At 49.0% G+C, this 12,284-nt stretch overlaps 1 protein-coding gene across 5 annotated transcripts in view; it reads right to left on the bottom strand.

Annotated features, from left to right (window-relative positions):
- MLXIP (MLX interacting protein) overlaps positions 1-9,938 on the bottom strand; it is a 58,110-nt gene extending 48,172 nt beyond the window's left edge. For 2 of the 5 annotated variants that reach the window (XM_023647212.2, XM_070220319.1), the window contains exon 1: positions 9,400-9,933. In XM_023647212.2, the coding sequence (XP_023502980.1) occupies positions 9,400-9,812 (413 nt within the window). In that variant the 5' untranslated portion in view covers positions 9,813-9,933. Of the gene's footprint in view, positions 1-9,399 lie in introns of all 5 variants that reach the window. The other 3 variants (XR_011420841.1, XM_023647213.2, XM_023647214.2) reach the window with 3 other exon arrangements.
- Between the last annotated feature and the right edge of the window lie 2,346 nt (positions 9,939-12,284).

Genomic DNA, 12,284 nt, shown 5'->3' with positions numbered 1-12,284 from the left:
AGTCAATACCCAAATAATGAAGGTTTTAGGCTTCTCTAAAAAACATGTCTGTCAATGAATGGGTAAACAAAATGTAGTATATTATTACAATGGAATATTCAGCAATAAAAAAGAACACACTACTGAAATGCGCAACAACATGGATGAACCTTGAAAAAGAACCTTGCTGAGTGAAAAAAGCCAGACACAAAAGGCCATATATATGATTCCATTTATATGAAATGCCTAGAAAAGATAAATCCTTAGACACAGACGGCAGATTACCAGTTGTCTGGGGCCAAGGTGGGACCTGGGATTAAACGTAAAAGGGCATGAGGCATCTTAGCAAGCTGATGGGATCCAGCTCTAGAACTCGACTGTGATGACAACCACACAACTAAAGCTCAGTGAACTGGACACTTACCACGAGTGCACTTTATGGTATATAAATGACATACGTATACAGGAGATACATGGTATACAAATTACACCTCAGTGAAGTTTCTAAAAAACAGCCAAAATTTGTCTGTCTACAAGTGGATGAAAGAGTCCTACTCTAAGACAGACAAAGACCTGTTTAATAATTTAAACAAAGGAGGCAATTTAAAAGTCCCTGCTATTCAACCAGAAAATAGTTGTTTAAAACAGCAAAGTAATATAATCATATACATTTTAAGAATTCATTGGAAGTGTTTCATTTTAATAAATAAAAGGGATTTACAAATCAACTTTCTCTAAAAAGCTTAGTATCAAGCTATCTGAGCAGGTCCCAACTGCCAATCATAAGACAAGGTAGTCCATTTGTAAAAGGGCCAGTTATCACAAGAGCATATGAAGAGGTTCTTTAGGTTGTTTTTTCAAAATGCTAGACTATTGGGTAAATATCTAGAAACTGAGTTAATTCCCCTACTTTCTACATAAGAATTTGGTTTTTGTTTTGATGACCGAGCTTGTCTCATGGTGACAAACCAAAAGTGGTCACCTTCTCCCCTACGCCCACAAGCCCCCGAGGGAAGAAATCCGAACTAGCTCCCAAAATGGATCCTCCTACTCACAGAATATTCCTCAACAGTGAAGACATGCTACCAAAACCCCCATGGCTTCCCCTCTCCAGTGCAGCTCAACCGCCCAAAACCTCTGTTTCTGCCAGCAGCTGGTTCTCTCTGCCGTCCCCCCACTCCTCAGCTCTCCTCATCACCACTACTCAAACGGATTCTTTATGTTTACTCCTGAGACTCAAAAGCTAACAAGGAATTCTGTTTCTGGAGTTATTTTTCGAGATCTTGGACACCCTCCTGGAACTACCAAAATAACCCCTTCTACACTGCCTCCTTCTAGAAGATTTTCCTGATAGTGCAGTCTAACCTCAAATACATTAAGAACACTAGCTTGGGAGAAGTTTCTTTAGGGCATTCAAGACCAGGCAGTATTCCTCTAACACAACCAGACCCAACTGAGTAAAGTTACCATTTGGGATATATGACATATACATTTCATGGGGAAAGACATTATGTTCTGAATGCCAGCTTGGCACTCCAAAACCTCCCCTCCCCAAAGGGCGCCCTCACGAGGCCCAGCAGCGGTTAGGGAGGCAAGATAGAGCAGCATGGACAGAAGAAAGCATCCAGGGTGTCTCGACTGGTCAGGGCTAAGTGGAGAATTGCTCTTGGCGACAGTGAGGACCTCACTGGGCAACTGTAGTGCCCCCTACACTGACAGCCCCGTTGCAGCCCCTGCCGGGGAAGCTGCCCCACCGGCAAGGCAGCCTGCGGCAGCCACATTTATCGTGCAGCACAGCAGTGTCCTCAGCAAAACACACACCAGCCACACAGTCAACTGGGCCTTCATCAGCTTCCTCATTTCAATAACGACCCATGGCGCAGGCCAAAAACTTCAGCCACTATTGATTCCTTTCTTTGTTTCACCCCCCACATCCAATCTATCAGGAAGTCCAAACCCACCTTGAATCCATCCACTTCTCATCACTTCCATGCTGCCATCCTAGTCTGAGAAAGGAGCGCAACAGCCTCCCAACTGGCACCCCGCTTCTGCTCCCGGCCCCCATCATCCAGTCTCCACAGAGCAGTCTCAACGAGGCACTGCCCAATGCAATGAGCAGAGTATCTCAACTTCTCACCACGGCCAGCCAGGCCCCTTGCCTCCTCAGTCTTGTCTCCTACCACTCACCGCGGCCCTCAACATTCTAGGCATGCCGGCCTTTTTTCTAGCCCCGAATGTGCCAAGTTCATTCCACCTTGGGCCTTTGCCTCGGGCCCTTCCTCCGCCTGGAATGACTATCCACGCCTGGCTCCTACTCACCACTCAGGTTTCAGTTCAACCTGAAATGTCACCTCCTCAGAAGATTTCTGACCACCCTCCCCCACCCCCTATCACTTTCCACCTTTCATCTGGTTTTAAGTTCTTCACTGCACTAACACCATAAATCTGATTTGCTTACTGATTCCCCTACTAGAACATAAACTCCATGAGGGGAGATGACTCATCTGTCCTGTTGACTACTCTATCCCCAAGGCTACACCAGTGCCTGGCATACAAGAGAGGCCTGATTAATACTTCTGAAAAGAACAGCCAGTCCAAAGACCAGGGCCAGACTCATGCTCTGTGGCCTGTGACATTCTGCTCAGTGACGGAGGAAGCAGCTATTCTCCCTCAAACATCTGAATTGGAGGCTATGGGGCTAATTTAATTAGACAGTTGGCAAAGAGCACTGGCAGTAATAGGAAGCTCTAAGTGAGGTCTCTATGTGAAACACAGGCCATGGGCAAGCTCCAGTCAGGCAGATGCAGAACCTCCCATAAGCAGTAGCTCTGAAGCAGAGAAGAAACAGGGCAGCAGGTGACAGAGCCAGCTGGGAGTGGAAGAAGTAAGACCGCAAAGAAAAGCAGGGCCTGAGAGAGGAGCCGTCACTTAATGGGGTGAACTAGTAAAGAAGGACAAACTCCCCCGGCTGAGGACCCAGAAGAGCTTGGAACCCAGCTCCAGTCTCCACTGAAGTCAAGCAGGCCTAGGCATCCTGGAGTTGTGTGAGACTGCTAGCACCCTTCCTGATCCTTGCAATAAACCCCCATTACACAAGCCAGCACAAGAGGGTCCCTGATCCATGCAGCCAAAAGAACTCTGCCCAAAACCCAAGTCCTGTGGCCTGGAATTCTAGCCATAGACAGAATTCCAACAAAGGATAGGAAATATCACCTAAGCTATTTGCTGTCTGGACTACAAAAAATATACCCAAGAAGTCATTCAATTCTGGGGAATGGGAGCTCACACTCTGAATTTTTCACCAGCCATGATATGAATCATTAAAAATAAGTAAAATGAACTGTCCTGGGGAACAAGGAAACAGCCCACCTTACAGACTTTACCTTTTACAATGAGGGCCCTCCTGTCACTAGATCCTCTGAACTCGTGCCTAATACACTCAGTGTAATTCAGTGTAATCCAGGGTGGGCCGCTCTGCTCCCCAGCAGTGGAAGAAGAGCTGGGAGAGACTTCGAAACCTGAGTTATGTGTTTAAGAATGTTACTGCAAGAAACTTTTGAAACCAGTCAGTGTTAGTCTCCTATTGCTGCTACAACAAACAACCACACGTTATGGCTTAGAACAACACAATGTACTACCCCAGTTCTGGAGGTCAGAAATCTAAAATGGGTCTCACGGGGCTAAAATCAGGATGTCAGCAGGCTTGGGTTCCTTCTTTAGTTCTAGGGGGAATCCGTTTCCTAGCCTTTTCCAGCTTCTAGAAGCTACCCACATTCCTTAGCTCATGGCCCCTTCCTCCATCTTCAAAACCAGCAACATCAGCCCAAGTCCTTCTCCCGTTGCTCCCTCTCTGGTTCTCTCTTCCGACTTCCTCTCCACTTTTAAAGACCCTTGTGATGACACTGGGCCCACTCAGATAATAATCTCCCCATTTAAACGCAGCTGAGTAGTAACCTCACTTCCTCTTTGCCATGAAACCTAGCATACTCACAGGTTCTGGGGATTAGGACGTGGACATCTTGGGGTGGGGGCATTAATCTGCCTCCCATACCAGTCCACGTGGGCCACAATACAAACACCCACCTGGCAAAAGCACTTAGCCCACTGTCCCACTCCACACCAAAGTCCCCTAAAGCACTGTTCCACAGAGGCTGTATTTGTCTTTGCACAGCTGAAGATGAACAATGTTCACCAGAGGCAACTTTATGATGTTGGCTTCCAGGTCTCTAAGCTTTCCTTTTCAACTCCATATATATTTCCTAATCACGCACTATGTAGCAGACACTGTTAGGCTCTGTGGGAAAGTCAAAGGTGAAGACAGCAGGAATCCTGATCAAGTCAGGTCTAGGTAATGACATGAGGCAGGATCAGTAAGGGCCACAGAGTTACAGAGGAATATGGGGTTCGCTCCCTTTGGGAAGACTTACTAAGGCAACTGGCACTCGAGCTAAGTCTTAAAGGAAGAGCAGGATTTCACCAGTGGGAAGGGCAGCACATGGAAGGGCATGGAGCAGCCTAGAGGCACTCACTTAGCCCAGCTTGGATTCTCCATGCCTTAGCAGAGGAATTAGCACTTTCACCTCCTCTAACAGAAGTGCAGGCTTTTGCCAGCAGATGAGGGAGGTAAGCCCCAGAGACGCTGCCTTGGACAAGCTGCCTAACCTCTCAGAGACAGGGCAAACTAACTTCTAAGCTCAGGTTTCCTTCTTTTTCTCCTTTTTAATCTGAACAATAAGAATTCCCCCATCACCTACCTGAAAGGATAATTGTGAGAACTGCTTAAGATAATGTAACAAGAATCTAGGACATAATAGTATGCAGTTAGTGTAAATTCTCTTCCCTTCTCCCACCCTAGCAAATAAACTCCTTCCATCTTCTCCTCTAACCTCTTTTCCCAGGCTCTTCCCAATTTTATCCCTCTTCCTCCCCCTTCCAGATGGCAATTAGCCAATCAGCCTCTATATAAAAAGGAAATTTGGTTCTGTGCTACTGAAGTGGAGAAGATAGGTTAAAGGAACACTGGGGCTTCCGGTTGGGCAATATGATCCATAACTTCTGACAGCTAGCCACATGGGGAAGGGGAGATAAGTATTAACCTTGATGTCAGGGGAAACTGTCCACACTGATACCCATTATGGAAACACATACTCAGTCTGGTTTTGGCACCCTTCCTTGGTACTGCCATTAGACCTGGTTCACATGTTTTATCACAGCCCTTGATAACTGTTCTACAACTGTTTATCTGTCCCCAAGTCTGTGAGCTCCTTGAGGACAGAGACTGTCTTTCTCACCTCTGGAGCTTCACTCCTATCTCAGTGCACACCCTTTAACGGCACACTATGCAATGATTAAAGACTAAAGAAAGCACAAGAGAAGAAACACTGCTTATTTTCAGCACGGTTGCAGAAGAGGAACATTAATTTAGTCATTCGTGGGAATGGTTCCATTCACAACTAGTCACTCTGGCTACATTAGAAAGTTCCTCTGTTGAAAACTTACAATTTGGAGGACATAGTGCTCTAAACCTTTAATCCCTGCTATTCCTTAGGTGTGGCAGAAACTCCCACCTTGGGCAGGAACAGAGGGTCACTATACAGGGCATACATATATGGGGCAACATTCCAAGGCTGTCTTACAGGTCCAAATGAAAAGGTCTCCTCAAATACACATTTAAGCAGAAACCCACTGTCCAAAAAGCTATTGCTTATCTCTATGTACATAAAAAGACCCTCTCTTACTCCCTGAGACATTCACACCAAAACACCCTAATAAAGAACTACATTAAAAGGTAGAGAAGTGAAACCAAAACCAACCACAAAAAGCTGTCTACGAGATGTGTTCAGAATCTGTGTGGGTGATTTACATGTGTGACATTCCTTAAAATGTTAAGAGGGCAAGAACCATGAACTATGTTCTAGAGTACATAGCTCCATTGTGGAGCCTTAGAAAGTACGGGCAAAGCAAGAATGCAGCTATTTAGTATTTGTCAAGCAGGCATTTGAGGGCCACACTAAAAGATCCTAGTTAGATACGTTATTTCCCTCCGTTTACAGATGAGAAACTTGGGCTTCTAATAAATGTCAGTTGAATGAGGACACAGAATTGGACTCAGCCTGTTAAAGCTCCTCTTGCGTCGTCTTTGCCAGGTACTGGACATGTTCAGAATTATCTCAGTTAATCCTCACATCCACCCTGCAGGGAAGTTTTAGCCTCCCCATTTTACAGTGGCAGACAGGAAGGCTTAGAAAAGGTAAGCCATGGGCTTCTTCCCCATCCTCTATCACCTAAGTTTTGCCCTGGGGAAAGGCAACTTCTTCCCCTCCAAAATGTCTCAATACCTGAGCACATGCTGTAGGATCAAATCGAGATGTTTCGCTATAGGGCTACTTAGCACCAGAGAGTGGGAAAGACATGGATTTTCTGTTTTTTAAGATTTTATTTTTCCTTTTTTTCTCCCAAAGTCCCCCAGTACACAGCTGTGTATTTTTAGTTTTGGGTCCTTCTAGTTGTGGCATGTGGGATGCTGCCTCAGCACGGCCTGATGAGTGGTGCCATGTCTGCACCCACAATTCGAACTGGGTAAACCCTGGGCCACCGAAGCAGAGTGCGCGAACTCAACCACTTGGACACGGGGCCGGCCCCAGGGACATGGATTTTAAGGCCAGCTGCACGAAGCCGGAATCCCATATGCACTGTTACTTACCCAGATAGGACACTGGGCACACTCACACACAGTCCCGATTCCTCAAACACCCTATTCCCCACCCAAAGTCAGTCTTGCCAAAGACCCTTTGGGAGTTCAAGACTTTGCATGTTCAGGAACAGATCACATTCAGAATCCCCAGACCACTTCACGGGACTGGGGAAAAAATAACCACAACTTCCCCTGCCCTTAGTACCTCCCCTCAAAGAGCTGTTCAGCCTCATCTGGAAACAGCTGGGAGGCGGCAGTTAACAGGAAACCAAACCAAAAGAAAGCACAGAGTGTACCAGGGAGTTAGGCAGCTGAACGAAGAGGCCAGGGGACCGACAGGAAGTTGAAGTTAGAAAGAGCCTAGGCCAGAAACAGTCGCACAGAAGAGGAGGCCCAGCTGGCCTCCCCCTCAGCCCAAGGAGAAGGAGAAAACCTGGAAAACCAGTGGTGAAGCCTCAAACCCCACTGAAAATGAAGTTAGACCACCTGAGAGGTTAAGTCTTCTTTCCTCCCTGCCCCCGACCTCGACCCTACTTCTCAGAAAGCCAGCGAGTGGTCACGATAGGACAGTTAAGGTCAGAAACTCAGTTCTGTTCTCGAGCTGCTTTCCGTGCCAAAGGATACAGCACAGACAACTGGTTTTGAGTCATTCCTCTCTCAATCTGTACCAAAGTTCCACACTGCCAACTAAACTCGGGGACCGTCCAAATCAGCCTCCCATAGAGAGACAAAGAGCATCTTCATGAGAAATTACTAGGCAGATATTCACTGCGGACCTGCAGAGGCAGGATTTGTACACAGGGAATACCTGCAAAGCAAGAGAGCCAGAGGGGATGGAGGTCCTGAAGGGCAAGGTAAGTCTTGAAACAAACTAAGGGTGCATTTTTCAATGAAGAAAGTTAACTGAGCAATGGCCAGGTGCCAAAATATTTTTGAAAGAAGTAAAAAAAATATGCCACTACTAAAATTCTTTGGTGTTAGCCCATGCCGCCTGCTACTCAGTCATCCATTCTCTCCCTGTACATGTAGAAGTTTATATTAAAATAAAAATGAGGATTAAGTTCTCTTAATAAAACATTCCTGTCCTTCACCTCTAGTTTTGTTTGAAAGGGCTCTCTCAAAGTGTAGCACATGCTACAATCTAGTTGGGTTTGATTCCAATGGAAGTGCTCAAACTTTGAGACTGAGTAAGCAAGGCTAAAAAGACGGCTCAGGGCTGCAATCTCAATACCATTTGCTTTTTTACAAAACAGAACATCTTCGCAGGCTCAGTGCCAGGTGAAGCCGGCAGGACCAAAGAATCAGAGCAGAGCCTGACCAATGTGTCACGTAAGGGGATGGGAGAAGAGCTAAGGGTAATGTACAATCATCAGAGAACCCTTCAGAAGAGGAAGGGGGGTTCATTTCAGGAACACAACGAAGGAACAAGTTGACTAATCATTTATTCCAGAGGGGGAAAATGCCACCCAGAGCCATGTATCTAGTGTTTTAACTTCAGGTAAATGTGTAATGTTTTAACTTGGATATATCTGGGGCTCAGGGCTCTCCAAAAGGAGGGAGCGGGGGGTTGTTCCTGCTCTTCTTTACACTGCTTCTGGAGTCTCCTAGGAAACTCTTCCTGCGCTGCCTGCAGAGTAGACCTAAGACAGCCCCAGCCAGTCCAGTTACTAATGCAATAACTCCCATTCAGCACAGATCCTATCATGAGCTTTGCGCAGGGCTGGGCTGCTATGCACTGCAGCTAGCCCAAAGAAGTTCTGTCGCTGAGGCAGAAGTTACCTGAAGCAAATACCTAACATACACACTGAGGAAGGATGAGAGAATGGAAAGACGTCTTAATCCTTGAGGGTCAGGCATCTCTGTGACTTAGGAAAAAGGGATCTCCTCCTGGAACCAAATCCACATGTCAGGATGGTGTCTGGGATGCCTGCCCTAAACACTGACATCCCCATATCATGTTTCAGGGTTGGCCAGAGAACTCTCCAATTTGCCAGGAGGACAGACTGCACCTCCAACAGCTGTGGCTCCAAACGCCTTCCTAGGAGGCATCCAGGGCCCCTCCCAAGTTGGAGGAGGGCTTTCCAATAAGGGGGATGTGAGGGGACCCAGCTTCCCTCTGCCAGGACAATAAGAAAAGTAGCTAACATTTATGGAGCATCCAATTATGTGCCAGGCACTGAAATAAGCACTTTACCTATCTTATTCCATCCCCACAACAGCCAATGGAGGCAGATACTACTGTCATCCCCTCTTTATAAAGGAGGAAATAGGCTCTGAGATTTTACACAACCATTAAACACAGTGGAGCCAGTGCTTAAGCCACCCCCTGGACAGGTGATCTTAGCCACTACTCGATATTGCTGGAAACAAAGCATTTGGGGTAAGGGGCGGAGAGAGTCCAGTAACATAAGGTGCAGCCTGTATTTACACCTCTCTCTTGCCCAAAATCGGTGGCCTGGGGACACTGGAGGGGAAGGCCTGGATGGGAACGTGGAGCCGGAAGAACCCAAGCACTGCTGACAGGAGAAGAGGCCAGGACCCCGGCCGCTCTCGCTTCCTCTGGGGACCCCAGACCCTAACTCCTCCCGAAGGGGGAAGACCCAAAGGGAAGGCGTGAAGCCAAGGAGCCCCCAGGCGGCTCGGCCCTCCACGCCAGTTTTGTCAAAGAAGGAAGCCCTGCTCGAGGTGGGGCGGGCCGGGCCCGCCGGGGGTCGCCGAGTCCCTACCTGTAGGCCAGGGTCATGCACTCAAAGAGCTTCGTGAGCGAGGCGTCGATGGACAGGTGGCAGGAGCTGGTCTTGCCGAAGCTGTAGGTCTGACACGTCTGCTTGTTGACCGTGTCGAAATCGTAGCCCTTCTTGGGCGGGTGCTCGCGGTGCGGCGACGACACCATGAAGTGGCCGCTGTGGATGATCTGCTGGCGGCGCGGAGGCTCCTCGCGGCCCGACCCGGCCCGGGACGGCTGCGGCGCGGCGCTCGCCTGGGCCCGGGCCGGCGTGGCCGAGCCGGAGGCGGGCGGCGGGGACGGCTCATCCGTGTCCGAGTCGTCGTCGTCCTCGGGCACCTGGGGCTTGAGCAGCATCGGGCGGCACCGACTGCGCGGCCGGCGCGGGGAGCACATGAAGACGTCGGTGGCCATGGGGGGACCCGGCCGGGGGCATCCCCCGGGGCCCGGGGCGACGCCAGGAGCGAAGCTGAGGGGCGCCGGCCCAGCCCGCGCGCCGACCGTCCGCGAGCGCGCGGCGGGGCGGGAGGGGGAGGGCGCGGGCCGAAGGGGCCGCCTCGGCGCCGGCCCCGGAGTGACGTCACGGGCGCGTCTCGGCCAATCGGCTGCCCGCGTCGGCCCCTTAAAGGCGCAGGGAAGCCTTTCCGCATCTAGGCGGACAAAAAAAGAGAGGAGGAGAGCCGGAGGCCACGCCTCCCGGCCCCGCCCCTCGCCACCCCCTCCCTCCGGGCTGCCCCGGGTGCTGCGGGACGTGATGGCTGGGTGGTGCCGCTCGCCAGTGCCGGGGCCTGGGAGAGGCGTTGGCCGAGCGGGCCGCGCTGACCCCGCCCGGCGGTCCGGAGAATCGCCCTGCGGCCTTGCTGCGGGCGGGGCGGGCGCTCCACGTGGTGGGTGGGGGTGGGGCTCCTTCCCCCTCACAGGTCCCGCTTTCTCTTGCAGGGCCCGGAACTGCGTTCTACCAGCTCGTCCCGAATGTTACTGTGTGCTGTCGTTATTGTCCCCATTTTATTGATGAGAAGACTGAGTCGCTGAATACCAAAGGGATTTTTCTAACGCGAAAACAAGAGCAAGAACTCTTCTCACTGTGACCTCACGTCCACAGACGTGCAAGCTGGCTCTGCCAAGTTAATTCACTTGACTAGGGCATCACAGCTAGTAAGTGGCAGAGCCGCCAGCTCCTTTACAACTCAAACTATTGTTAAGATCTTAAGTTTGGAAGGTGAACCAGCCTCCAAACAATTCCAAAAGGGGAAGTTCTGAGCCGTAGTTTTCTTCTCTTTCAAATAGAGAACAATTCCTATGCCTCAGAAAGTTGCGACAATTTAAAAAACGCCTTAAATTGCTTAGTACTGTGCCTAGCACAGAATGAGTGTTAAATAAATGTATGCACTAGACTGAAGGAATTGAACCAATCAGACCATGGGTACCTAGAAATTCCCAATACTCAACCACTTTTTGACTGCGAAACAGTAATTTCATATGGTTCAACCTAATACTTGACACTTCTAGAAAGCTGGCAAGGGGTTCAAAGCCAGCCTAGGGTGGGGACCGTGTGGGGAGGGTGGGGGATGGTAAGGCATCAGGAGGGTGAGCAAGGCCCCTGGGGCAGGAGCACCCACAGTCGTCCCGGCAGGGCCTCACGAGTCCTCCTCGAGGCGCCAGTGCTCTGCTTTGAAGCCATTTTCACTTCCAGATTTGGATGGGGGCCGACAGCCCCGCCCCACCCTCCTCCTGAAGGGGAGGGTGTTGGGAAGGAAGGAAAAAAGGCTCTTTCCAAAATGGCTGCACTAACTCCTTACTTAGATGTCTCCAAGGAGGCATAGGCCACAGCGACTGGCAGCCTCGGCATGAGTTTGAGATCTCCCCCTTGCCAAAACCACTGCTCTCAACTCTGGTTGCAAATGTCTGCAAGTCCACCCTTTGAGTTGCCTTCCTTTATCTGGAGACTTTTCCCCTCCGTAAACTCTTAAATGCCCAGCCACATTTATCACAGCAATTTCACTTCTAGAATTTTTTTTTTTTTGAGGAAGATTAGCCCTGAGCTAACATCTGCTGCTTATCCTCCTCTTTTTGCTGAGGAAGACTGGCCCTGAGCTCACATCCGTGCCCATCTTCCTCCACTTTATATGTGGGACACGTACCACAGCATGGCTTGCCAAGGGGTGCCATGTCTGCACCCTGGGATCCGAACCGGCGAACCCCCAGCCACTAAGCAGAACATGCAAACTTAACAGCTGCACCATGGGCGGGCCCCTAGAATTTTAACCTAAGGATATGTGTACAAGGACGATGATTGTAGCATCAATTATAAAGAGGAAACATTGGAAACAATGTCATGCCCAACAAGAGGGAATTCATTGAATATTATAACCCCCAATACAATGGAACACTACATATTAAATGATGTACATGTATATTTATTGACAGGGAAAGAAGTCCATGATATATTATTGCATGGAAAAACAACTTTTAAACAGTTATCGGTGGTTTGATATCAATTTCAAAAAACTATGTGTGTGTGTATATATATATATATATTAAGATTTAATTTTTCTCTTTTCTCCCAAAGCCCCCAGGTATATAGTTGTGTATTTTTAGTTGTGGGTCCTTCTAGTTGTGACATGTGGGACACCGCCTCAGCGTGGCCAGATGAGCAGTGCCATTTCCGCGCCCAGGATCCTAACCCGTGAAACTCTGGGCCGCCAGAAGCAGAGCTTGCGAACTTAACCACTCGCCCACGGGGCCGGCCCCAATATCTATTTTTATATGTATTTGTCATAAAGTACCATCACTATAATGTTGACACCAGTTATCTTTGGGCAGGGTGATTTTTTCTTCTCTTTTTTTTTTTTTTTTTTTGGAGGAAGATTAGCCCTGAGCTAACTG

Source organism: Equus caballus, chromosome 8 (genome assembly GCF_041296265.1).
Source record: "Equus caballus isolate H_3958 breed thoroughbred chromosome 8, TB-T2T, whole genome shotgun sequence".
NCBI lineage: Eukaryota > Metazoa > Chordata > Mammalia > Perissodactyla > Equidae > Equus > Equus caballus.
This window is presented reverse-complemented; position numbering and strand designations above follow the sequence as displayed.